General features: G+C 47.5%; 10 protein-coding genes across 10 annotated transcripts; 4 read left to right on the plus strand and 6 right to left on the minus strand.

The window, feature by feature from the left end:
• Positions 1-251, minus strand: YALI1_D03190g (uncharacterized protein; the record flags this gene model as incomplete). The annotated part of the gene is made up of 2 exons (XM_068282583.1): positions 1-202; positions 247-251. The coding sequence occupies 2 exons, from the start codon at positions 249-251 to the stop codon at positions 1-3; spliced, it is 207 nt and encodes a 68-aa protein (XP_068138684.1).
• A 2377-nt stretch (positions 252-2628) lies between these two features.
• On the minus strand, positions 2629-2871 carry YALI1_D03216g (uncharacterized protein; the record flags this gene model as incomplete). Its single annotated transcript, XM_068282584.1, has 2 exons — positions 2629-2746; positions 2789-2871. The coding sequence occupies 2 exons, from the start codon at positions 2869-2871 to the stop codon at positions 2629-2631; spliced, it is 201 nt and encodes a 66-aa protein (XP_068138685.1).
• Positions 2872-3272: 401 nt separating this feature from the next.
• YALI1_D03221g (uncharacterized protein) lies at positions 3273-4088 on the plus strand (the record flags this gene model as incomplete). Its single annotated transcript, XM_502333.3, has 1 exon — positions 3273-4088. One exon carries the CDS (start codon positions 3273-3275, stop codon positions 4086-4088), a length of 816 nt encoding a protein of 271 aa, XP_502333.2.
• A 1585-nt stretch (positions 4089-5673) lies between these two features.
• Positions 5674-6573, plus strand: YALI1_D03245g (uncharacterized protein; the record flags this gene model as incomplete). Its single annotated transcript, XM_502334.1, has 1 exon — positions 5674-6573. The coding sequence occupies one exon, from the start codon at positions 5674-5676 to the stop codon at positions 6571-6573; it is 900 nt and encodes a 299-aa protein (XP_502334.1).
• A 2401-nt stretch (positions 6574-8974) lies between these two features.
• On the plus strand, positions 8975-11411 carry YALI1_D03278g (uncharacterized protein; the record flags this gene model as incomplete). The annotated part of the gene is made up of 2 exons (XM_502335.3): positions 8975-11165; positions 11215-11411. The coding sequence occupies 2 exons, from the start codon at positions 8975-8977 to the stop codon at positions 11409-11411; spliced, it is 2388 nt and encodes a 795-aa protein (XP_502335.3).
• Positions 11412-13184: 1773 nt separating this feature from the next.
• On the minus strand, positions 13185-13430 carry YALI1_D03320g (uncharacterized protein; the record flags this gene model as incomplete). Its single annotated transcript, XM_068282585.1, has 2 exons — positions 13185-13207; positions 13250-13430. The coding sequence occupies 2 exons, from the start codon at positions 13428-13430 to the stop codon at positions 13185-13187; spliced, it is 204 nt and encodes a 67-aa protein (XP_068138686.1).
• Positions 13431-13782: 352 nt separating this feature from the next.
• On the minus strand, positions 13783-14112 carry YALI1_D03329g (uncharacterized protein; the record flags this gene model as incomplete). Its single annotated transcript, XM_502336.4, has 1 exon — positions 13783-14112. One exon carries the CDS (start codon positions 14110-14112, stop codon positions 13783-13785), a length of 330 nt encoding a protein of 109 aa, XP_502336.4.
• Positions 14113-15777: 1665 nt separating this feature from the next.
• On the minus strand, positions 15778-19143 carry YALI1_D03380g (uncharacterized protein; the record flags this gene model as incomplete). Its single annotated transcript, XM_502337.3, has 1 exon — positions 15778-19143. One exon carries the CDS (start codon positions 19141-19143, stop codon positions 15778-15780), a length of 3366 nt encoding a protein of 1121 aa, XP_502337.3.
• Positions 19144-22335: 3192 nt separating this feature from the next.
• Positions 22336-23640, plus strand: YALI1_D03412g (uncharacterized protein; the record flags this gene model as incomplete). The annotated part of the gene is made up of 1 exon (XM_502338.3): positions 22336-23640. One exon carries the CDS (start codon positions 22336-22338, stop codon positions 23638-23640), a length of 1305 nt encoding a protein of 434 aa, XP_502338.1.
• A 1135-nt stretch (positions 23641-24775) lies between these two features.
• On the minus strand, positions 24776-25123 carry YALI1_D03437g (uncharacterized protein; the record flags this gene model as incomplete). Its single annotated transcript, XM_068282586.1, has 2 exons — positions 24776-24888; positions 24946-25123. The coding sequence occupies 2 exons, from the start codon at positions 25121-25123 to the stop codon at positions 24776-24778; spliced, it is 291 nt and encodes a 96-aa protein (XP_068138687.1).
• Between the last annotated feature and the right edge of the window lie 1437 nt (positions 25124-26560).

Here is a 26560-nt window from a genome sequence, read left to right on the forward strand (position 1 = left end):
CTATGAGCTTTTTGAGTCTCGGGCGTTAGACGTGGCTGACAGCCTTTCCGAGTCCGACAAAGAGTCGCTGCTGCATTGTTTGTTCGCCGAGGTGCACCCACTGATATCCGCTTTAAAGCCGTCATCAAGCATGTATTGCATATAGCATAATTGACAGTAGTAATGATTGGCGTACGGTATCATAGGAGGTACTGCGTATGGGCTGAAAGTGAGAGGATAGCGAGTAGTGCTTGTGAACCTACACACCCCATCTACATCCCTTGTCTACATCCCTTGTCTATCTGAAGTAACATCGTCCTGAGAAGGACGCGTTGAATATATGATGATCTGTATAACTAATACATTAACGACTTACATATCACTTGCTAGGAGGCGTTCCGCCGGAATATCAGTACCTACTTGTAGTAGTTTCTGATCAGTTACATACTGTGCAAGAACTTCCAGAATATCGATGGCTGATTTGGAACCCCGCTCTTGGAACTCCAGTTGACTTTTTCTTGGACTATTTCCTAGCATTGACATCCCACCACTTGCCAATATTATTGAGAAATGGTAGCCAATCGTGACAGCAACAGTGGATCAGTTCCGTACCCAACTACCGCAAATGCACCTATCCAGAGTTATCTTCAACACATCCGGAGTAGTTCTAGACATCCCTTCAGATTATTACTGTACCCAATGTCCCGCCTTTCTACAACGTCTCTATCTCAACATTCATATATCGCAGCAGGGAGCGAAGACACTCCACATGACCGCACTTAGCATGAAAAGAGAGTGCCCTCACAAAAATGACCCCAACACCCTCCAGAGCCCCAAAGCCCGAAAATTTTGCCAAACAACAGACCGATATCAGCCCAGAGACTGGTTGGCTGGTCACGTGACCGCACGGGAGCTCCAAAATGGACCTTTTTGTGTCATTTGAATGGCTTTTTTTGTCCAAACTCGGTCAAGACTTTTGGTGCACTCCTCATTCGCTTCGTCCATGGCATGGCTGCTCATGGTCGTTCCTACATCACCAACTTTAAACTCGGAGTATTCATGACACCACTTTTACATGCGTCGGAAAAAGCCGGGTTCGCGTATACGGCGGTTAGTGAGGGGAACGGAACAAGGGAAAGGGGTTAGAGTAATCATATGAATATCGGGGGTCGAAAAAAAAGGCGAAATGGGGGAAAATGACTGGAAAGGAAAACTTGCTTTTCATCTGAATAAATCTGAGTGAAAATCAACTCGCAAGCTGGCAACAAAACAGGTGACCACCGGTCGGCTATTATCACCTGATTCTGATGCGGCTACCAGTATGTACCGCGCTGTCAACAGGCCGCCCGCCAGACATGACTCACAGCAGCTTGGTTGGTTGGTTGCCGTTGGTCACCTTTCGCTTAATTTCGTATTAATTAACGTCGGCTATTTTAGTCCTTCGGCTTGTATTTCCGCATTTAATAGGCGAAAAAACTCCCCCCAAAAAGACCAACAAGACCAACGTAAAGGACACGAATACGACTAACCCCAGCCATTTTTTTGCACATGGAAACTCACTGACGGATCACCCGCATTCTCCACAAAAACCCAGCCCTTCCTCTCATCCAATGATACTCACAGATTCTAAGCAGATAAGCCTTTATTCGGGTTAAAGTGTGGGGAGGGAGGGGGTTAAACGGCCTCAGTTGGGGGCAGAGAGAGAGGCATTTGCGCTGTAAATTTTCCTGTATCGTCTCTGAGAATATTTGTAGGTTTCCAACGTTTCCCAGTTTTTTTCCCAATTTTTTTCATCGTTTTGAAAATATATTTCGTTCCTGCTGTCCATCGGAAAATCGCCCAACCAAGACTCCGAGCCTTATTTATGGCATGTTATTGGACAGGGCGGGACTGGGCGCACGCTCAGCCGCTCAGCCGCTCAGAGTCGTCGCACAACCTGGTTGGAATTGTGTTGGAAAAAGTTTAGAAGAAGACGGTCCCGTCAATCCGACCCTCGGGCCAGCGGCTATCTCCACCGCTGTGTTTATCGGGGTATTAAACCCCACGAGAGGTTGGACATTTCCCCACCTTGATAGAGTTAGCGTTGGCAACTCCGGCCAACTTTATTTTTGGTGGAAAAAGTCCAGCGGTGGGAAAAGCGAACTTGTAAACCTCTCAACAACATGTCTGACCAGAAGCGTGAGTATCACGTCCGAGGCGACGTCGCGGGACGACACAACGAGAGACACGGGACGGGGCGATTGATTTGCAAGGGACTTTGCCTGCGATTCGACATTAAAGACGACGACTCGATCCCACAGAAAGTGTGATTACTGTGGGCTTGTGACACAGATGGTGTTTTGTGGGGATGTGGATTGTGGACTTGGGCAGTTGTGGGGTGTGATGGGTGAGACACAGAAACAGTTGATGACGTGTCTGAGCGGATTCAAATCGGAATGGTTGATGTGTTTGATTCCGGCTGTATCACCTGATATCACGGCTCAAATCGACTGGTATGATGCGAGAGGAGTCATGCGGTCAACCGTGAGGAGATCCGTGGGATCCGTGGGGTGAAGGCTGTGGTGGGTAGGTTGCAGAGCAAGTTCGGAACACGTGACAGCGATGATGATCCAGCCATTGACAAATCGAATGAGCCTCTTGCACGTGATATCAGCACTTGAGTGATGGCTGTACCTCTCTGTTTTTTACTCTCAATCCGTCGAGATTAATGCCCTCCATCTGACATCCACCTTCATTTCGGCTCAATCTACCTTGACGGGCGACACCACTTTATTCAGCTAAAAGACACAAACACACTCCCCCGCTAAACCACCCCACCCCACGCGATCCCTGACCTCTCCGCAATGGCGCGTCGCTGTACCAGCTTGTGCACGGCTGATACGTGTGATCCATCTCGTGAGCAGATGTGCACCAGGACCGCCATTAGCAATGGCAACCCCAGCTATCTGCTGATCGGTGCTGCTGACCTGCGATGACTCTGGAGTGCGCCATGGTGACCATTACCAATACACGTGTCGTCACAATGGCAATTCCCTTGTGGCGGAATTTCTACTATCACAATGCCTTGCCCAATGCCTCGCACAATGCCTAGCACAATGGCGCAGTTATCCCCCAACCACTTATCGTGCTACGCACTCTGATAGTGGCGGCTGTGTGGTCGTCCCAATCTCGTCGTGCTGCGCACTCCATGTTTGCAGATTTTGTCGTTTTCTCCTTTCACCGCTAACCCAGCCCTCCCCTTCATCTACCAATTCGCATCCGGAGCCATTGCCGGCGTGTCCGAAATCCTGGTCATGTACCCCCTGGACGTGGTCAAGACCCGAATGCAGCTCCAGGTCAAGGGCACTGGTGAGCAGTACTCCTCCATGGTCGACTGTCTCCAGAAGATTGTGCGAAACGAGGGCTTCTCGCGACTGTACCGAGGTATTTCCGCCCCCATTCTCATGGAGGCCCCCAAGCGAGCCGTCAAGTTTGCTGCCAACGACGAGTGGGGCAAGTTCTACCGAAACGCCTTTGGCATGCCCAAGATGACCCAGTCGCTGTCGATTCTGACCGGAGCCACCGCCGGAGCCACCGAGTCGTTCGTCGTCGTGCCCTTTGAGCTCGTTAAGATCCGACTCCAGGACAAGTCGTCCAAGTACACCGGCATGGCCGACGTGGTGAAGACCATTGTGCGACAGGAGGGTCCTCTCGCTCTGTACAACGGTCTGGAGGCCACTCTGTGGCGACACATTACCTGGAACTCTGGTTACTTTGGAGTCATTTTCCAGGTGCGACAGCTGCTGCCCAAGGCCACTGACAAGAGAGGCCAGATGATCAACGATCTGATTGCCGGATCTATTGGAGGAACCGCCGGTACCGTGCTCAACACCCCCTTTGATGTGGTCAAGTCCCGAATCCAGAACACCACCCGAGTCCCCGGTGTCGTCCCCAAGTACAACTGGACCCTGCCCTCGGTGTTTACCGTGTTCCGAGAGGAGGGCTTTGGCGCTCTTTACAAGGGATTCATGCCCAAGGTGCTGCGTCTGGGTCCTGGAGGAGGTATTCTGCTGGTGGTGTTTACCGCTTGCATGGATTTCTTCCGAGGAATCCACGACGGTAAGAAATAAGAGGTTTGTGGAGGCAAATGTGCGCAGCACAGTTGCCGACCATTTGGCGACGCTAAGCCGTCTAGATACACTGGTTATAAAGGAACGATGGTAATAAAATTGTTAGAACACGTTTGTAGAAATAGGGGGTGATTGTTACTCAGCAATTGTTACCGATCAATGTGTAATTAAAAGTAATTGTTGTACGTCAAATCCGATGTTTCCACCTGTTTCTGTTCTTAAATTTCCATGTGTATATTTACGTTAGTGAACTAATTTAGATAAGAAACTTCAAGAGCGAACAAGGCCTTCTCTAATTTCGCCAGCAGCAGTTTAAGAAATAAACCAAGAACACCAGTGTGCGTGCACACTTGAAACACCCAGAAACGAAGTTGAAATCTGAAATACTTGGCTCCTGACTAATCCATTGTTGTCAGGCAGACTGATAAGGGTTGTAAAAAAGGTATTTGTCATGTAAACGAAGACTGGAGGTCACGTGATTCTCTGGTCGGTGTTATACGGTGTCTATCATGGAGATATACTTACTCTACGTAAATGTTGACGTAAAAGGATTCTGTCACAAGTAATGAGTGTTGATCTTAGCTCCAGATCACGTGAGCCTATTATTTGTGCAAATATCATGCCCCAGGTTCGCTCTTGTTGTTTTAAATGGCGATGTTTTTGTACTCCATCTTGTCTCAATCAGTTGGAGGATGGGTTTCTGGAATATGTCTTGTTCACGAGATTTGTTTGGATGTTTTTATGGAGATTGACTAATTACATAATCCATTCACGTGACTTTCCACTAGTCGACTTTTTTATTATGACTAATTACATAATCCAACCACGTGACTTCCCGCTAGTCGACTTTTTTATTATTTACTTGCTATAATGTATTTAGTTGGACTCCGCTTGGCAAAGAATAATCGGTCTAAATCAGCTATTCTGAACCCCAAAAACAATAATACAAACCTCATTCGATAGCTCCAATCCTGGGCTTCACAAATATCCACTCTGATCGACATTTTGACACCAAAAATCTCCAGATTATTTTAATTAATTAATTATTTTTTATTATTTTTTATTTAATTATTTTTGTCCTTCCAGTGAATACACCAAATGCTGTCACGCCAAACCACACTTTTCAAAGGAAAAATTTTAGACCCCAGTCACAGACCGGTAATTCCACATGTCACACATTCACGTGACCCCGTGACTGAAACTACGAGGCCACAAATCTCCACATCTGTTCTGTCCACTCAGAATAGGTCCATATTGAGCAACCTTATTATACTGTAGTATCTACGAAAGGGTCGAAGGAAGGACCAAAATCGCCGACTTTTGCCCATTAAGGGGGGGTTCAGCAATTGTTCTCCTTACGTTGCCATTGCCTGCAACTTTTTCCTTCTTCACCTCCCTTCTAGATCCCATTCTGGAAACACCCTCAATTCCACCCATAATCCATTCATATTCATGCACATGCATCTAACATGCATCCTCCTGCATATCACCAATATGTATACTTCCGACACTAGGACGGAACAACTCCACACCTCCACCAAACACTCTCTTTCTCCTCCACCACTCCTCCTCTCCCAGAACGAAAATGACAGCTGTCCGGGTACGACTCTGTGGTGGTCTGGCGACTCATAACCTGTTTATCCGTCACTACAGCCGCAAACCCATCTCTCTCAAGCTCCCTGATCTCGACTTTTCTACTCCTAAAAAACAAATCAACTTTTGCGACAAATGTCCCCCTCCAGACAGAGACACGCCGTATACACGGTTGTTTCCGGCGGAGCACGAAGACGCAATCGACTACAAGAAATCCATGCCTGCAGCGTTCCATCTGCGCCATCTGCTCATCTCCACGGGCTCCCATAAATGGCCCAAAGCAATTGAGAAAGATGAAGGAACTTTGGCGGGACTGATTGCAGAAAAACGACACGAGTTTCCTCTGCGAAGTAAAATGGCCAAGGCGGGGATTCTGATTAGTAATACAACGTTGCCAAGCGAGCCAGGTGTTTCAGATGTCTCCAGTGCCTATCTGTTCCCCGACAACCTGTTCATTCCCGAGATTCCCCATCCCAAAACACAAGAGTTTCTGGATACTCTTTTGGAGCAAAATGACGAAATCCGCGCCATCAAATTGAAAGAGAATTTTGGAGCACGTGACAACTCCGCCGATCTATGGCTGGTCTGTGGCCATGCTGAGAGAGACGCCCGATGTGGAGATATTGGCCCGCTGATTCTGGGCGAAATGGACGAAATCAAACAGGAATACGCTCGTGACACGTCACGAGACTCTCCACGTGATATCCACACGGCACTGATTAGTCACATTGGCGGTCATGCTTTTGCCGGAAACGTGCTTCTGTTTTCAGGACAGACAGGATCCAGTTCCTGGTTTGGACGAGTCCGACCAGAGCATATTCAGGGGTTGGTGAAGGAGTGGAACGATGGTCGAATTGTCAAGGAACTGTATAGAGGTTCTTTTGCTGACTAAGGAGCTTGAAACGGAGTCAGAAATCGGTGCGACTTTTGTCGGTCCCTGTTGGAGATATCCTGAGTTTCATGACCAATAGAATCGACATATCCTTCACTTTCTTGTCATAACCTCTCTGATAAAGGTCATACAATATTGGATTCTCGGTTGAAACACACTGAATCTTGCCTCTTTCCGTTTGCTATCAATCTAACCACCCCCTCATGTACATAGAAATAGACTGACTTTCGGTTAGTAAGCGAAATGGTGTGTGCTGTAAATATATGGGTCACACGATGACATGGGTGTAACTTGGCGATCTATTGGAAATCATTATCTCAAGATCGGTAGAGTTCTTGGTTGGGCGTATTGTATATCAACTAAAGTTTAAGTAAATATCGGAGTTTGTATTTCACACATAATATGCCAAAGTTTGAATATCACGACTTGTTTTTTTCCCAGAAACAATCTCCTGCCCCTGGATACATCTTGGTACTGTACTCATATTCTTTTCATTCATCCAGCTTTTCTCAATCCCCAAATTGCAACCTCCAGGGTATCTTTAGTTCAACTATATCTTCAACTAAACGTGGGTTGAGATGGACATCCATCCAATGACTTTATTACAAGTCCAGTCCGGCTAAGAGATGAAACGGGACATTCAACTTCTCGTAATGTCTGCAAGTCACGTGGTAGACTCAGATCTCCACTGACACCTATATTTCTCTGAGATATTATGCAATCTAGACCATGTCCTCAGGACAATTTAACCTATAGAAATACTGATAACCAGTCCCAAGAAATTGAGCTCTTTGGAGTCCCATCATAGAGCCTTAGTCAGCTATCTAAAAGCTCAAATTTCTTGTTAATCGATACCTTCCATGTAAATTAGTCTATTTCACTCACTTTCACTCCGTCATATCCTCTGGAGAGCAATTTTTTTGGAAACGTTTCATTCCTTCCTCTTGTCAGATGTCGACAAAGTCTAACTAAAGACTTGTCTCCGTTATCTCCGAACCTCCACGGAGTCCCATAAATTGATGGAAAGAGCCCGCGGAAATCTGAAGGATTGTATTCCAAGTCTTTCTGTCGGAGCAAACACTTTCCCTTTGTTTTTTTTGAGATATCTCTTCTGTGGGGACCGTGAGACATCTTATCAAAAGAGCAAGTGGGCGGAGTTTCACCCAATCCTGAGTCTCATTCTACGTCACGTGACTCGTTCCATGGCACGCTCTCCATATGACTCGCTCTACATCACGTGAATCTCCCATCACAACTCTCGCCAAACCATCAACTTGATACTAGGCATTGTAGCAACCCCCTTAGTCAGCTCATAAATATCCGCTTGTGTTTGGGTCACGTGACCCAGCCCTGGACCGCTCCCGATTCAGCCATCTTTAGCACTTATTTTTTTATCCATCGAAATTTCACTCCGAACCTTGATTATTAATTTTCTTTTTTTTCGCCTTTCATTTTTGACCGTATTTTTTTGACCCAACGATGATAATTAACGGCCAGAGACGAATTATCCCAGGATAATCCCATCTTAAAAATAAAATAATAATATAGCTCTAAAACGTCAGCTGAGCTGTGTATATATCGTCGATCACGTGGCCTACACGGCATCTACAGGCCTACACGTGACCAGCCGCAATCGTGTGAAAAGGTTTGTTTTTTTATTTTTATTTTATTTTTGCCTTGTTCACAAAATTCCACCATCTGCAATGCAAACCAATCATTAACTGATAAGCCACAGTTCAGCGAATGGGGGCAAAACGAGATTTATAAATCGGGAGAAATTTGTGTGGGCTTGAAATTTGCACTAATTGATGGAGCTTGTGTTGAGAAATGGTTGGGGGAAAAATCAAGTTGTTTCCAAAAAAAAATGGATCGATTTCGTTCCATTTCAGACTTTTGGCCATTTTTCCTCCTGATATCAACATTTGGTTAGCGCGAAAACATTAAAAAGGCAAAAGACGGCAATTTTTGATAGAATTGAAACGGAGAAAAATCGACTCTACCACCTTTGGTTGACTAACCAACCACATTTTATCATCGTAATTATACCTTTTTTTTAATCCATTTATCTACGATATTATTTCATATTTCGTCGGTTTAAGTTGACGTTGACAGGGTTCACGAAAAATGAGATAGAGCGAGATACGAGATACTGGTGGAAAAACGAACAGGAATGGAATTGTGAGGAAGGGCAAAAAAAATACAAAAATACGCGGAAATTTTTGCGACATGACTTTGCTTTTACAACACTGGATTTCAAAATAAAAATGCTCTAAATAAATCACTATTCCCCCTCCAACCCCACATGACTTTGTCTGCAATATGGTAAATAACATTTGACTGTGCATATTGTGGATATATGGACACTAAAACGAGGTGGAGACCAACTCAGCAGGATCAAGAAATGTTCAGGCTACCGGAGGACCCCAGCAAGGCGTGGATACGGGTCGGTCACGTGACTGACGGGGATGCGGGCGGCCACGGCGATGGCGACGGAGGCGACGATCCGAGTCGCGTGGCCCAGCAGCTTGGGCGCGTCCAGGTGACCCCGGTGCACCCTTCTTCTGTTCGCCACCGCCACAGGCAAGAAATCTCCGTGCTGACCGAGCTTCAGTCGTTGGCGACCGCGGAAACGGTGCATTTATTGCGGTTGCGGATCAGTCAGCGGCTGGCGGAGCTCGGAGCGGGCCCACAGGGTCCCCAGACGTTGCTCCAGCTGTTTGAGAGCGTGTGTGGATGGACCACCGGGCTGGTGACACAGACACAGAAGCCAGGGTTCTCGACATCTCCGACGTCCGAGACCGCCAGCGAGCTTCACAGCGACATCACTCCAGTCACCACCAACGGCTCCAATCCGGGCTCGTTTGGTTCGGCGCCTTCGATGGTTGCATCTCAGACCAGCGACAGACCCTCTGCAACCGCCACAGCTCTGACCTCGAACATGACTCGACAGATGAAACACAAACAAATGGGCTCAGCCACAAACACAGGTGCAAACACAAACGCATACACAAACACAAACACAAACAGCATCCAGCTGTCGACGGTGTCCAAGGGATACTATGCCAATCTCGACACTGCTCCGGGTCTCACTTTGGCCAAAATGTTGTGTGCGTCTCCGGAGTATGCTCTTCGGGAGTCGTATTTTCAAAAGTGCTTTCCCATGCACAGAAAGCAGTTTGAGCACGCGACGCAGCCACGGTCGTTTTTGCGGACTCCGCGGTTCAAAAAGGTGCTCATTTCGCCAGATTGCACCATGATTGCGATGGTGGGAGACCGACATTGGGAGGTTTTCAAGGTCGGCGAAAACTTCAACTACCCACCAACGTTGCATTGCGAGGGTCAGATGAATGGAGTCCATGGACGACTCAACGAGGCCCGCTATCCCAAAAAGGACAGGTATGCCAAGGACGAGGTGGTTGCCGAAGTGTTGCCTCCGGGACCCGCCGACCTCGGGGACTTTGAATGGGAGTTCAACCACGCCTCTCTTTCAAACAGATACCTCGCCATCACCGGAACCAAGGGAATGGTCCGAGTTTTCGATCTGGAAAAGCTTGGAAAGCCCATCTACACCTACCGATCTGACTTTAACGCCCAGGCGATCGCATTGAGCTCGTCGGGATCTCTTTTGGTATGTTCCATCACCGGACGCGACCTTAAGACTGACGCCGTCAAGCCCATGATTGCCTTGCATAACTTGGGCGATTTGAGACGCAAGGTGAGGGTTAGGAGGGATTCAGCCAGGGAAACGGGTAGAGAAGGTGGCTCGCGGGACACCCCTGGTACGTCGCGTGATCGGCGCGACTCGACGGTCTCCTCGCAGAGACGCGATTCCGTTTCCACCTCGCAGAGACGCGATTCAGTGTCGACCAGCACGATTTCTCGCACCTCGACGTCTCGAACAGCAGAATCGACACATTCTAACTCGTCTTCTTCCACTTTTGGACTCACCCGGGGCTCTCCAACCACCCTGACCACCCCGTACACAGATCCCGTGACTCGGCTGATCATTTCGGCTCAAGAAACATCCATTCTTTGTGCCACCGAGACCCAGAGTCGGTTTTTCGTGATTGATGTCCAGTCTCCAGTTGAGCCTCGGCTGATTATGAAAAGCGCAAGACGTGCGGATTCGTCGCCAGAATCCGAAGGAATCACCGATCTGGCGTTTTTTCCGAACCAGCAAGTTGTTGTGGTGGCTTCTTTGGCCAAGGATAGTCCTCCCATTGTGGTTGATACCAATGTGCGTAATCTTCATCCGGCCTTGCCGCCCACCTCGGTTTCTCAGCCTTCTCTCTTGTCTCGGCTCGATTCTCTGGGTTACAATATCCATTGTGTGGCGGTATCTCCTCGGGGAGATGCTATGGCATTTGTGGACAAGTCGGGGCTGGTCTATGTGGTCTATCTTGATCCACATACGTATGCTGCGAGGAAGACGGTGCTGGTGGCGGAGGTGGGAAGTGCACAGAATGCCTACGAGGCTGCGGCTGTGAGGTTTTCGGCCGATGGACAGGTGCTGTTTACGGTGGATTACAAGGGGGTATGTCATATTCAAGATTGGGGAGCGGGAATGCCGAATCATGCCGGGGTGGGCAAGTGTCAGACATTGAGGGCGAACAAGAGTTAGCGGGTGAGTCGAGTGCGAAGCACGAGGTGATACTTTCGAGCAGAGCTGGGATCCGGGCAGTGAAACCTTACGGTCGTTGGACAAACTATCTGTTGATCTGATCCCTGGGCTCTTCTCTGCGGCCATGTTGTTGCAGTGCTTTACATCTGCTGCCTATGCTCTAACTTTGTTGGTTGCTTTCACAGACCCTGTCAGATCTATGATTGCAGTTCTATAACTCTTCCCACATTGACTTTGACTAGACAGTCTATTTGGATGCCCGTGGATTCTTCAACTCTGGGCGGAGACAGCGTTCCAGGCATTGTCTGTGAGTTGTGAGCTGATCACCGCTCCTGTACATGTGCTTTGGTGCTCTGGGAAGTGAGATTACTGTGTGGAGATCTTTTGGGTAAAAGGCCTTGGGCCGTATTTATATATTTATTAACGATCACGTGATGAGCAGAGGGGGAACGATGCCCAGGTGGGTTGTTCCTGAATGTAATTTTGAGCCGTTTTGAGGTCAGTATCCAAGACATGATATACCCGGTGGTGAAAAGGGTGAATTTTGACGTCTTTTTTTCGCACAATTAGGGATAAAATGAGGAACAACGCCTTATGTAGTAACTTTTAGTAAAAAATCCCCACATTAGTGGTCTAAAACGGGTGCGAGAAATCGAATGGTAGGTTTGAATATTCTTTATCTCGACTGGGGGAGGTTTGAGAGCGACCGAGGTAGGTCACTCTATAAACGGTCCTAGCTTATTTATGTACAAATTTGAATATTAAATATGAGCGATGCTCTAGTTCAAAAAAAGAAAGAAGAAAAAAAACAAATTGTGTGACAAGTACCTGTTTTTTACAATATCAAGTTGTTGTCCTTGTCCTTTTGAGCACAATGGTGATATTAGTTTTGTAAAAGTGTCACGTGATCGTAAATCGCTTAGTAATGAATTGGCACTACATGTCCTGTACATACTGTACTGTTCGTACTTGTGCGCTCTACTGAACATGAAATCAACAAAAGCAAGTACTTATACCAGTAATTGGGAGAAATAATCCGTTCATGATCATTCCTGTTTGTCTCTTTTGTTTCAGAAATCCGATTTTTTATTTCATGGCAATTTCAAATTGGGGTTGCTTTTTAGACAGTCTATATGAGTATACAAGTACTTGTAGAAATGTGCTCTAGATACTGTGTCTGAGCCCAAATAAAAAGCTGGACAGCTGATATTCGTCACCTGACTACCCACCCAGGTGTGCTTGAAGTAAGATACAATCCGAGTCTCAATGGTGTCATTCCAGACGCATTTTCCGTCCTCTCTTTAGCTTGTGTAAACATTCAACTATTATGGGACAATAGTTAGGAGTATAGTTGATTGAAGTATAGAGTGGTGTTTGAAAATATACTCAGATGGGGAGTTGTTGCTACCATTAAAATGCTGGGGATATGGTGAAACTGGTTTTATACTCGAAATGTCTCTGATATCATTATTAATCAAGCAATGTGGGCTATTGTGTGTATTTAGGAGGAGGTATTGTAGCTCTAGGAGTAGCTGCAGGAGATATTGTAGCCAAAATTTCAAAAAAATTAATCATACTTCTGTAATGGGGACAATATTAATATTTCTGGAGTGCTACAATTTCAATGATTCCGACCATGTCAGTTTTATTCTCCTATTATCAATATTGCGTGAGTTGACCTCATTTTCAGTTCAGGCTCAACTAAAAAATACCAAAAAAGTAAACAAATTTACAAAGAATAAAAATCACAAAAAATAGAAAATAGAAATAAAAAAAATTACAAAAAATACCTGTCCTCTTACCACGCAGTTACATCAACATTTCAAGCCGGGATACGTCCAACGATTAAGTACCAAGAGATACCAGAGATTGACATATTGAACTGGGACTCCTGCTAACACAGACAGATTGATACATACCCAGACACATACCAGACACCAACAGAGACGCAAACAGAGGAGCTACAGCGTGTCAGTCGCACGCTAAATCTTCACTCATTTACGTTCATACCATCTTCTTTCCGGTCTCTTCTCGTCCTGTTTGCCCTTCAGTCACACAACCGAAGAAGATTACCATTCGGCGGGCTCAATTCAGTCTCCAACTCACTGTATTGATCTCCAAAGGAGAGCATACTTGTGTTTGAGTGTCTGCTGCTGCCTCTCCTTCTGGATCCATACGACAGTTGTTTCAATGTGGCAGATGTAACCTCAGGCTTCCTAGATGGAGTAACCCCCATTAACTACCGCCATATTGGCGGTGAGGAGGACATGAGTTTGATTGTCTGCGTTATATCAATCTGTAAGATGGTATGGATGATATCAAACGACCACTAGTCTCCGGTTTACTCACTTACACCATTATCTGCTGGTGGCCCAGAGCTATCCAGATCAATGGGTTTCGTACCAAATCTGCCTGTAAGATGTCTGCTGCTTGAGCAATCCTCGCTGTCCAACGCCGGCTCATGGCTGTAACTCACCAACCAGGTGCATCCTCATCTGGCACACCAAACTCGGTCACCGTTACTTGATAACATACACCAACTACGGCCCTGACTGCCCATGGTGCTGTGTACATCTTTCATCTATTCTCTATTTCGCCGCCACCTTGGTGTCTGGGGCCACCTCTTCCGTCACAATCTTTGGCACCTCTTGCGTCTCAATCTTTGGCACTTCTTCCGTCTCAATCTTTGGAACGTCCAGATCAGTCTCCTTTTTGGACTCCAGCTTTGCCTTATCCTGGGCCAGCTGGATTTTCTCGATAATGCCGTAGATGAAGAATCCCAGCCCGACAATTATAAGGAAGCCGCCGGCTAGAGTACGGATCGACGTCGGTTTGCCGTGGAACGTGAACGGCTTGAATTCGGCATGGCCTGGGTGGTTCTTGAGGTATTCGTATCGGGCAATGACGTCGTCGGACATGGTTTGTTTGGGGAATAAGTGGTCTGGGTGTTAGCTCGGGTTGTGCTGATGTGCAATAGTGTGGGTCCAGCTGGGGTGCTTCCAAGTGCTCTGGGGTCGTTTGGAACAGGTGGGCCGGTGGACAGGTGGTGTATTTTAGTTTGTGCTCGAATTATGGAAGTCACGTTCACTTATACAGAACCCAAACGGGTAAATCTCGCAGATGTAAATCTCGCATGAAGCCTCTTATCCGAGTCAAACTAGGTTTTGAGAGAGGGACCGAGGCGGAGGTTTACCAATCGAGAAGAAGCCGATGCATGACAGGAAAGGGTGAACGACTGAGAACCAGGGCCATGTGGGACATTCCATCTTCTACCACCTTTTTCCGAAATCAAAAGTCCCCGTTTTCAGACCCGCTTGCCTCGGCGCCAAGATTCACATGCGCAATCCAAGCAGCAACCGAAACCTCCGGCCTGCGACGATGTGAGTATTGAGACAGTGGATATTGGGAGGAGATTTTGGAGGGTATGGGAGGAGGGTGATACTTGGAAGCTGGAGTGGGAGGTGGAGTGGGAGGTGCGATAAGGGAAGCATAATAGGACTTGGGCGTACGGTTATGGTATGGTTCTACCATGGTACTCGTAGAACAGTGTCTCTAGGAATTTGTGCTGGTCTTTTTTTTTTTTTTTTTTTTTCCTTTCATTTTTTCAGAATGTGCTAATACCAGTCAATTGACTACAAAGTATTCAACAGACTGACGATCAGCAATTTGGAAAGGAGCTAGCAATGTTAGTTTTCATTCGGAACTCCACTGCTTTGAGAGTTGTTTCTTTGATATCGTTTTTGATAGTCTAGTAAGTCTGACATTTTCTTACTAAATCTACTTAGCGTTTGTTGAGTTTAGAGGAAAATTCTGTTAAGAGAATATTTCGTTAAGAAAAACAAATCTCCCTCTAAGAGAAAGAAAAAGTCAAAATGCCGCCAACAACACAATAAAACAACTTTGAAACTGGCAATGGAATCATCACGCACTGGCTAGTCGAGTTGTAGCGCTCTTCTCGCTCTGGGTCCGGGAATGATGCTCAATGTCCGAGTTTGTGATCGGTAATTCTCGTGGTGCCAGAGACATGGAAAGAGAATGGCTAGAGCAATGCAGTCAAGCGGTCTCACTCTTGAATCTCCAAGGTCCATATCTAACAACTTCTCGTAGTTCTCTGGTAAAATCTGCAGCATATCAGGACGGTCGAGGGCCACATGATTCGAGAAAACTAGACACATCAACGGCTCATCTATCTCGGCAACGGTCTTGGCAACAGCATGACCGGCCCGGAACAGTGCATCAGGCACCCAACTACAAAACTCCAGCTAATATTTAAAAATACATTCAATCATGCTATTGGACATTGTCCTTTTTCCTTCTAATATGAACGGACGGTGACGAGAAGAGAGGGAAGCGGTGATGGTAGAAGAGAGGGAAGCGGTGATTGTAGAAGAGAGCAAAGAGGGTTTTATGACTGAGAGATGGGACCCTGTGATGGTGACATGGTTGATCTAACGGTTGAGTTGCTCTCGGATATCCTTTGTAGCCTCAGCGTCGTTTCTTCGATCTGCTGCTCCCCGACGGCCGCCGTCATCTTATCTTCGTCTCGTCCCATCGTCGAGTTTCGCTCTCCGATAACAGCCCAACTACACGCACTTCATCACATTTACAACCCGACCAACAGCCCCCTCAACCCCCAACCCTGTCTTCTCCCCCACCTCTTCCCGCCTCTTCTCATCCATCACCAACACCTCCCTCAACATATCTCCATCAACCACCTCCTTGACAGGCACATAGTACCCCCGGAACCGCCCATGATCCCGCCCCATCAACCCGGGATCGCTCGCACAGACAAACTTCTCAATAGTCTTCAGATCACGGGACTGCTTGGGTGACACAACCGGCACAAACGCCGACACAGTGCCCAACAGACCGCACACCACCAGATAATCATTGTACATGTGAATGGCCACGGGCACGTCCTCGATATGGAACGACGCCACGTGGTCGAACCGGAAGTGCGCCGGGCCATTGAGAGTCGGCTCCAGTTGCCGCAAATGCACCGCGTTGTGATCTTCGTCCGCCAGTTTCGACGCCTCCGACGGAATTCGCAACATTGTAAACCCGCCAAATCTGTCTCCGAGAGCAACAGTCTCATAGTCCACGAAAAAAAGACACGTGACCTGCCGAGAAATCTTGTCGCACACAAGAGGGTAGATGACGTGACCGCTGTCTTCCTCGAGCACCACACACACCGTGACCGACTGGCGAATGTCCCCGACCGCCACCCGGTTCGACCCGGCAAAATGGGCCAGACATGTGACCCGTTTACTCAGCTCAATCTGCGCCTTCCGCAGCACTTGTTTCAGTCCCAGCGCATACAGTCTCACCTGGGAGCCGATACCAGCGACGAGTAGTCCGTTGTAGGCACAGAGAGCGAGGGGAGGCGCTTCCACCTCGGTGGTGTGCACGTGACCCAGGGACGAGGAGGAAAAGATGGAAATGTACCCGGAAGTTCCAGAAGTTCCGGGGGAACCGTCACGTGATCCGCCAACCGCAAAGTACCGTTTTCCGTCACCAAACATGACCTCACAGATGGAGGTTGGGGGTCCCCCCAAGTCTTTGGTGATTCCAACGGCGCCGTTGTCGACGGAAACCAAGCGGTCGGGATTCTGCGTAATCGTCAGAGTTGTTGCATCGTGCTGAATCAGCCGTTTTGCGGTTCCCTCCAGTTTCACCTCATTTTCGGTCCATTTCTGCGCCGTGTTGACCGTGAAAATCTTGAGCGTGCTTCCCGCAACTCCAATGACGCCGTGGGGACAATCTTGTGTGTGGAACGAATGCGCCAGATCCAGAGGCTCGCCGGAAATGGCGTCGAGGGCGAAAAACGGCGCGGAATTGCCGCCGGTGGGGACCCACGTGTCGGAAGTGGCGTTCACGTGACCAAGACAAGTTTTGACGCCACGTGATGATACCAGAATGGACTCCTCACCGCCGCACGTGACCGGAACAACTGACAGTCGTCCCAGACCCACAAACTTTGACCAGGAGCCGACAATTTCTCCTGTCAACGGATCCAGCTCTACACGCACATAGACGCCGTTGGCGAGACCCATGTGGAGATAGAGCACCTGTCCGACTGACAGCAGCGCCAGCGATGACGCGGTCGCCATCAGACCCTGAACAGCCACAGTTTCAAACATGGACTCGGGGTCCACAGACACAATTCGGACCGTTTCGTCGTCGGTGGCCACGGCCACGAACGGCGATCGCACCCTTCCAGCGGGAACGGGAGCTACAGCGACTGCCGTTGGCGGGCTCGACAGCTCGTAAGCCCCATCGTAGGCCGAAAGTTCACTTCCAGGTGTATCTTCAAAGTAGAAGAGGCTGGAGGTGAGTCCGAGCACCACTTGATGGGAAGAGCTGGAGGCACAAATCACCTGACCAGAGGGGGCAGTCCATTTTGTGGCGGGAAGAGATTCCGAACTTCCTTCACGTGACATAGGAATCACGTTCATTCCGTCGGTCATAACCTGAACATAACTGGAACCTACACTTCCACAATGAAGGGTAGGTTTGTCCAAGGTGAGTCCCGAACTGGTAGTTTCGACTACCGAGTCGCCGATTTCCAGCACCAACGTCGCGTTGGCGTAAGACAAAACAATGTACTTGTCCGAACCGGCTCCGTCACGCATGGTCCAGAGCTTGGAGGGCGGCTCCGGAAGAGGAGAGGCAACAATGATGGAGGGCTTGAGAGCATGACTTATCAGTTTCAGCCCCCCGCGTGTAGCTGATATAAGCGACAGAACGTTGGGGACTGGGCCCACGTGATCCGACGAAGTAGTATTGACGCCAACCACACTGTCGAAAACTGGCTTCAACTCAAACAAGGTCTGAGTTACAGTCAGGTACGGCGAGGGCGAAATGACGTCGTAGACGTTTTCCGGCGCATCGTCATCGCCGAGAGACTCGAAAAACATCATGTGACTGTCCCCCTGTTCGCTGAGACACACCATGTGGGCCGACTTGAGAATCGTAAGCGAAGTGCATACGCAAGACATGGTGCCAAAGTAGAGAACGGACCAGTGTTGGGTTTCCGAGTCACGTGAGATCTTGAACAGATCGCCGCGGGTGTTTTGCGCAATGTAGAAAAAGAGATCACGAGATTGATGCAATGCGGATGCGACGATGACATTGTCGTATCCGGCTGCGGGTTTTGGGAGGGCGATTTTTGTGCTGCCCGCGGCTCCGGTTGATGCGCCCCCGGCGGCTCCGGCCACGTGATGGACAATGGCGTTGGTGGAGAAGACGAGCACGCCGCCGGGTCCGTCGGTGCCTCCAGGGACGGCGGTCACATGGCTCGTCGAGTTAGGGATGTCGACGGGAGCTTTTCTGATGACGTGGTTGAGGCCCAGGTCCAGTTCGTAGAAGACGAGTTGTTTGCCTGGCGACGTTTCTCCAACTGGTGTTTCGATGGCCGCAAACACTGGGTTTTCGTAGGCCACGTCACATGCCACGACAAAGTAGGTGACACAGCTGGTATGGGCCTCCAGGGGCGACGAAATGACGATATCGGCACCCTGGCGGTTTAGGACGTAGACCAGTTTGCTTTTTTCGACACTGGCGAGCATGCAGGCTCGTCCCTTGGGGTCCACAGCGAGAAATTCGCCCGGCACAACTCTCCGGATGCCACTTCGTCCGTACGCCTCTTTGTGGAGCGACACAAAGCGATTGTGGCGGAATTCGAGCACGGAAATGACACCCGAGTCCGAGGAAGCGATCACGTAGTCCTTCTTGAGGCCCGGGAGGCGGAACGCCCGGATTTCTCTCACCTGGCAGTGAGTCAAATGAGTATGTATCAGGGTGACAGTGCCGGTGTCACCATCGTGGGAGTACAAATAGAGGGCGTTTCCTGTGGAGCTAAGGGTGATAACTTGTTGCGATTTGCCACTGAAGCGCCCACAGATGGCGGATTTGGGGCTGCTGGACCGCAGAGTCGAGTGGTAGAGCATGGCAGAAGAAGCCAAAGTGGTGGAGTTGAGTGGTGAAGTAAAATAAAATATTTAAGGTTGGTGTTGGTGCATAAGATAAAATATATATATAAAAAAAAAAAGAATAATAATAAAAAAAAAAATAAAAAAATAAATAAAAAAAGGAGAGTAGATAAATTGGTGAGTAGAGACTGGGAGGAAATGGATATAGAAACGGAGTGGAATAACGACGAGAAGGATAGATTTTTTTGTGTGCAAATTAAAAAAATGGGAGTTGTGGGGGGTTTTACTTGGGTATTACTCGTATTACTTGGGTATTACTTAGTATAGGGAAAGGTCCCGGGTTCGATTTCCAGTTGGGTCAGATTTTGTTGATTCCATATCGGAATGAATGTTCCGTGAAATTGAAAAATGATAGAGAAAAATGGCGTAGAATAGTGTGTAGAATTTGTAGAATTCGTGAATGAATTTGGGAGTCTGTCTTAACAAAAATGGCGGAGGTAGAACGAGTTTCAAGTTGGGAAATGGCGTAAGTAAAATCTCCACTATTTGGATTATGACTCCCATTAAATATTGTTGGATGAGAAAAGCAAAGGACGGCTGGAATTGGTGAATAATAAAGAAGATCAATAGAGAAAATAATATAAAACAATTTTATGAGCTGAGAACATTTTCCTACCCCTTTCAAATACTCATAGCTGCAAAACCGAGAGTTTTGGAGGGTATCTCTTGGAAAGAATTAAGTAAATCCTCAACTAATATTTATCACCGATTCCAACTAAATCCTAGTAAATGAAAAGGGTACATGAAATCGGTCAATTTTGTGGATATCAGACGGAGAATTGGTATACACTATTTATCAAGGTCTTTAAAAGCCTCGGTAGAAGTAACCATCTCATTACAACTCTCTAATGTCATTTTATACACTCGTGCTATACATCACTCGGTTCATCGGGAGATCCCCATATCCTCATATTACAGAACTCACGTGAGCAATATGGTATTTATAATTCGGTTGAATTTTTACCGTAAAACCGACAGCAACTCGTCTTATCCTTATTTTCTTTATTATGGAGGCAAGTTGCAGCAAGTCAGCAGAACTGCGTAACCAAGTCCTACAAATGTGCCAAGTAGTTCAATGCGAGTAGTTAAGAATTAAGAAATGGCCTCCCACACTCCAAAGCGATCAAAATACTTATAAGTATATTGGAACTTACGTAATTATAACGTGATATTATACTCATTATGCCGTCTCATCATCCCCAATTTCAGCTCGTCTCAACACGTTTATTGGGGCATATCTTCAACTAATATAAATTAAATTTTCAGATGGAAATATCAACTAAATTACAGACACCCGAACAGCCTTGCCAAATCGTCCAAATCAAATACCACAAACACAATTATTTCACATATATCACACACTCCCCCTGGCTTCTATAGCCGAAAAAACAAATTTCAGTAAAAAAATAACATATCTTTATATATTAATTTATATTTTTTAGATTTATTTATTAGATTTATTTGACATAATTTATTTGATCAAGATTAAAATTAAAATGTTCCTTATTTTCACTGATATCCCCAATTCGCCATCCTCTTCTTCACCCACCCGACCTTAATACCCCCTAATCTGGACTCAGAAGCCCATTCCACAGAAGCGTTCATGAAAATTTGTGTGAGAACCTGTTCTATTCCCCCATTGAGCTCGCTACAACTCGAGTCACCCCTGTTGGCTCCATTTTAGCTCCACATCTAACACCAAATTAGCCCCCGGATCCCCACATTCCTCGGAAAAACACTTCCTCTTTTGCTTCACCTTGTTTCTACCTAATTCAAAACAAAATCCACCTTTTCCACATTTTTTAGCACTGTTCTCTCCCCTTTGTCTCCCCGTTTCCACCTTTTTCCACCCTAGTGTCTCAACATTCCTCACAGGAACATTTCAAGATGGGCTCATTCGTGAAGATACAACAGCTCTTCTACGACGTCGGGAGACTGTCTGAACGATTCTCCTAGCTGATAATCAGTTGACAGGGTTCGGAAGTGGTCGTCGGAACGGTCCTGAACTTTTGACAAACAAACCATAGCTGACTAACCCTCAACACGTGAAAATTCACGTGATCACCACCCGACCCCCCACATTTTACCCCTCTCCCGATGTCTCACAGGTACGAGTACCCACTGTACCACTCTCGGAAAAACTGCGTCGGAAAAACCTTCCTAAAAATCACCCCGTCGGAACACATATTACGTAATAAACCACATTTTCATGATCACGTGACCAAAAATACCCTCTTTCTCTTTTCTTCTGTTCGATTTCGGCAAAGTTGGTCATCTTTTGCGACCCCAGATTCGGCCTACCCGATTTGATGATCCGAAAAAAAAAGTCAATTTGGCGCTTCGGATTTTGTCTGGAAGCGAATGGCGTAAGTACATGTGGACAAGAGTGGGATCACGTGACAGCCTGGAGCAAGGGGAACCCAATGGTGTTGGGTTTGATGTTGTATCTTTAGTAGTTCGTCATTGGTCATACATTCTACATTCTAACAACGAGGGTAGTAAAGGGGGTTCTAGAAGGTCTAAAATGGCTGGGGTGGTTAGAATAAGTTGCTGGTTGGTTGTTAATGCGGTCTGAATGCTATGGGGAGGTAGGAAGAAGTATTTCTGGCCGTTTTTGTAGTGTTTTAGGAACGTAAATGAAGTAGGAGGTAGGAGAAGTGGCGAGGGATGAGGTTGGTTTGGATCAGGTGGTTGGTATCGTGTAATTTTAGGAGCGGGTTTGCGGTGGTTGGAAGTGAGATTTTCTTTCAATTTTTAGTAGAAAACAAGAAAAAACACACCCTGAAACCCACCCAGACCATCCAAACCACCCAAATCACAGCCAATTTCTTTCACCGTTGTTACTGTTATTGTATATCATTTAGTAATCAGCTAAAATCACTTTAATCACGTGACCGCAACCCTCCCCCACTTTTATTAAACTTCCGCTTACGTCCCAACAACCTTAACCCAAACCTTACTCCAAACCCTAATCAAACTGCCAGATCATATATAGTCTTGGCCAGAAGATTGATCGACTTTCGGATTTGTGAAATTTCGACAAAAAAAAACCGGTAAAAAAAAACGGAAAAAACGGCAAAACGGCAAAAAACAACGGCAAAAACAGTAAAACGGAGTAACGGAATATTACAAACCAACAACCTTTCAACAATGAGCTACGTGGAAGAGGCGGATAAAGTGTCACCCGAAGAACAGGTTCAGGACATTTACATCCGATTCAACGAGGACAACGAGAAGGACTATGCGTTCACGGTTCGGGCGTCTCAAAAGGTGTCGACTCTCTACCGGGTATTTGAAGTGCTTCCTCTAAGTCTTCGACCGTCGATTTTTTACGAGCACAAGCCTCTGGGGTTTGCCATTTCGCGGCAACCAGGTTTTCTGACCACTGGCGGCGCGTTCTTGTTCCATGAGCGGGCCCATGAGGACCAGTGGATTGAGCGGGTGGACGATGATGCTCGGATTGGCGAGATTGCGTGGGATTCGCAGCTTTTTGTGCCCATTTGGAAAGAGAAGAACGCTCGGAAATGGGCCATTATGGCGCTGTTTCTCGTCTGGCTGTATACGGACCTGCCGGATATGGTGAGTCCCACTCCCGGGATCCAATTGACCACGCAATTGATTCGGGCGAGCTATTATGTCGGCGATTTGGTCGGCGTCAAGTTCCCCGAGGACGACGGTTCTCTGGATGTGCCTGTTTGGGCCTGGGCGTTTTTTGCCTTCCATGTGCTTAAGTGTCTGACCCTCTATCTGGTGCTGTGGAGCGGGACTATGAATCCTCTGAGTCTCAATCCATTCAAGGCTCGGAAAATGGGTGCTGAGGGCACCCGTCGGCTCAACCAGGACGTCTTGCAGTCCATTGGCTGGACCGGAGCCCGTCGAGTCACCGACGACGTGTGGCGCAGAGAGTACCGCGAGTGGGTCATTTCCAGCAGCGGCGGCATCGTCGAGGCCAACGACAAGGGCAAGCTGAAGGAGCTCAAGGAGGCCGGCGTTTGGCTGGAGGCTGGCGAAGGTTTTTCCGTCAAGAAAACCGGCTATTCGAAACCAGTCGCCAACATCACTGTCTCCGACGACCTCACCGAAATGGCGCCCCAGTACGGAATCTCCATTGACGAGGATATTGAGAACCCCACGTCGGCGCCGGCGCCCGATAAAAATACTCTGGCAGTTCTGGAGCCGTCAGAGGCCATCAAGGCCCTCGATGCCTTCTACGAAAACAAGTTTATCACCAAGATCCCGCCGTCGGACCTCTGGTTTGCGACCTTGTCGGCGCCCACACTTCAGGAAATGGAGGACCAGGAGGACCAGCAAAAGGCCGGCGAGTTGCTGAAAAAATTTCTCCAGAGAGGGCCCATGTACTCAGATCTGACACCGTTGGTGAGATTGAGAGAGAGATGGGTGACCAAGGGGTTTGTTCATCGGTTGAAGAAGCCGGTGGTGAAGAAGAATGAGTAGGATCTCTACATGATGAGATTATGAACGTATGGAATATTCCGACTCATTGAACTTGATAGAACTCAGGACTCACCCAATTCTGACTCCATCTGACTCTCGAACTCAGGACTCGCCTAGTTCTGACTCACCATTCATCTCCTGGATCTTTATCATCCCATTTTTGTAATTAATATCAGCCATAAATTTAACCAACCGCACCGGAGATCTCTTAAACATGTTTTGTTGTCTTTTTCGAATCCCCAAACTCGCATTACTGTCCGAAGGGGTTCCTCAACCACAGAAATGCACCGATCGAGCTGAAACTGATGGCGATAACGATGGGACATGTGGAATATTGTACTTGATTTTGTATTGTCCGTTTTTCTCAAGTTTTGTCAAGACTTCCTGTAAAACAACCCAATTGCGACATATCCCGTACCATCTTGCTCGGGCTATCGCGACGATCAAAACGGTAGTACTTTTGTTCCTATACCGTTTCTACAGCAAAAGTTGTGATCATTTTTCCATCGGATTCAGCCAACAGAAATCAGCACCATATAATTTCCAAGCCGCACGGCTGACAGTGGGGTTTCAGGGGGGTCTCTAAAAGACGCGTTTTGCGCCGGAATTGGTCGAAATTTAATTCGCGGGGGGACGGTTCGTCACGTGATTCCAATCAATCTGCTTCCAATCACGTGACCACGATATTGGGCGAGCTGGGGTCGATGTTCTTTGTCCGCTCGGTGAGCCGCATGGGTTGGCCCACCTTATCACACAAGCATGCCGGTGGGCTGAGTTCCACTCTTTCTCTTGACCATCACTTTTGTGAAGAGCAGAAATGGCTCGAACAGAGACGCCGAAACGTCAATACTGGCACCGACAGGGAGACAGACACAAACAGAGACCGAAAAGACTCAGAGTATTATTGGTTCTGGCACAGACAGATATCAGAGGTGACACAGATACCTGAAATGACGCAGATACCAGACGTGACTCAGATACCAGAAGTGACACAGATACGAGAAGTGATACAGATTCGACACCAGTCACAGCGAGATACCAGTCAAGATACGGCACCAGTCACAGATACATGAGTTTGGGTCCATCGACACAATACGCGAGTAAAACTCCTTTTACGTGAGTACAACTCCTTTTGCTACGTCACAAACACACATATGCCACCAGCCAATCGCCTTGATGTCATGTTCACGCCAGCAATCACCTCAACCAGATCACCAGTCACAATCACCACTTCAACAGTCTTACCAACTGCTTACCAACAGTCCCAATTCTCCCGAACCCAACCCCAGCCGATGGTCTCCGTACGGTCGCCAGAGCCGGGTTTGATGATGTAGGAGCAGACGGGAGCAAGGAGGTGGTTTTGGTTGGCTAGCGAGCGGCACTTGTGAGCGGTTGACTTGAGCGGTAGCAATTGCACTGACTTGGCCAGATCGCCGTGGAGTCGTGGGGTGGTGACTAGGCATGTCGTCACCAGCCATCTCATCTCAAGAGAGTCAGTATCACTTGTTGGGATCATACAAGGCAGATTCCTGGGATTACAGCTCCTGGTCGCGCCGCAACGCACACAAGGCTGTCGTCACGACAGTGACTGGGCAGGTGATCTGGAGGGTGTTTCTGTGGTGCAACGGCGTTGCTCCTGACCCGGTCTCCTGCTGTTACTGGCAGTATTGCCTACAGGTTTCCATTGAATCAACCGTACACAGACTTGTGGTAGCCGGTGTGCCGCAAGCCCCATCTTTTGTCTTGGCCTCTGGTTCACACAACATCTGAAGGTTTTTGTGGTTCCATCTGTTGCGACCTGGGGTGCAACACTACTGGGGCCATCGGCCATTTTGACACCATGGGTGACGCTCTGGCTGTCAACACGCTTTAGCTGTTGCTCTAATCGTTCTATTGAATTTGTCCTTCATCGGTCCCCGGATCGCCCACGAACGATCTCTAGAAACTGCTGGTTGGACGTTTCACTCAATATTGGCTTCACTGAAACGGGCAAACACTACACAAGTGTCTGGCTGAGCGTATTCAACGAGCTTGAGCAGGCACATGGGAATGCAATCCACGATGGTGGATTCTCTGCATGACTGAAGGAGTTATATTGAACAAGAAGGGCCTGGCGAATTGAATGGCAATGTGTCTCCAGCATGATAACTCGAGACGATTGTAAAAAGATATTACCCCAATCAATCATCTGGAACATTCTTTGTTGGAAAAAGGAAAAGAGACACTCTCACTTCTGCTACAGTTTCTGCGTCGATTGGTATAGTGGATGTTGGGTGTCGGCGGTTAGGTGACGGCGGTTGGGCGTCGATTTTCCATCCATCAACTGTTTCTTCTAATCTATAGTGTCGACAACTTTACTATTGTGATTATAAATAAAAATTAACATAATCACTTGAAATACAAGTGCTACATGTCTAAATGACATACGAAAATCTTTAGCTAAATATACAAAAAATTTAGCTAAGTAATTTAAAAAACACAAGTAGGAATTGAACCTACAGCTCTTTGATTAGACTTACAACTCCCAGTAAATACTCACCAACAATACTTGCCTTCAGGTACTACCGTCACTTCCCTCTAAAACCCGCGAATCATGTTCAACCCGCTTGTAAAATGAATGGAATCGTACCCGTAGCACCTTTGTCTATATTACCAATTCCCCTCCTCGCATCTTCACCCACCAGCTTGAATTTCCATATTTTTTGTTGTTCCACTTTTTGGTTCCTCCAACCTAAAATCTGCACTGGCGCCGTCGATACTGCTCTCGCTCATTCCGTCTCACACATGACTCGCCCCTTTGCAGCAGACCTTATTTGTGGCAAGTGTGGAGCTTATTTAAATGTCCATCCCATGCAGCTACATTAAGCTTTTACACAACCCGCGGAGAGCCCTAGCCTACGGGCCCGCATTTTTTGTGATG

Source organism: Yarrowia lipolytica, chromosome 1D (assembly GCF_001761485.1).
Source record: "Yarrowia lipolytica chromosome 1D, complete sequence".
NCBI lineage: Eukaryota > Fungi > Ascomycota > Dipodascomycetes > Dipodascales > Yarrowia > Yarrowia lipolytica.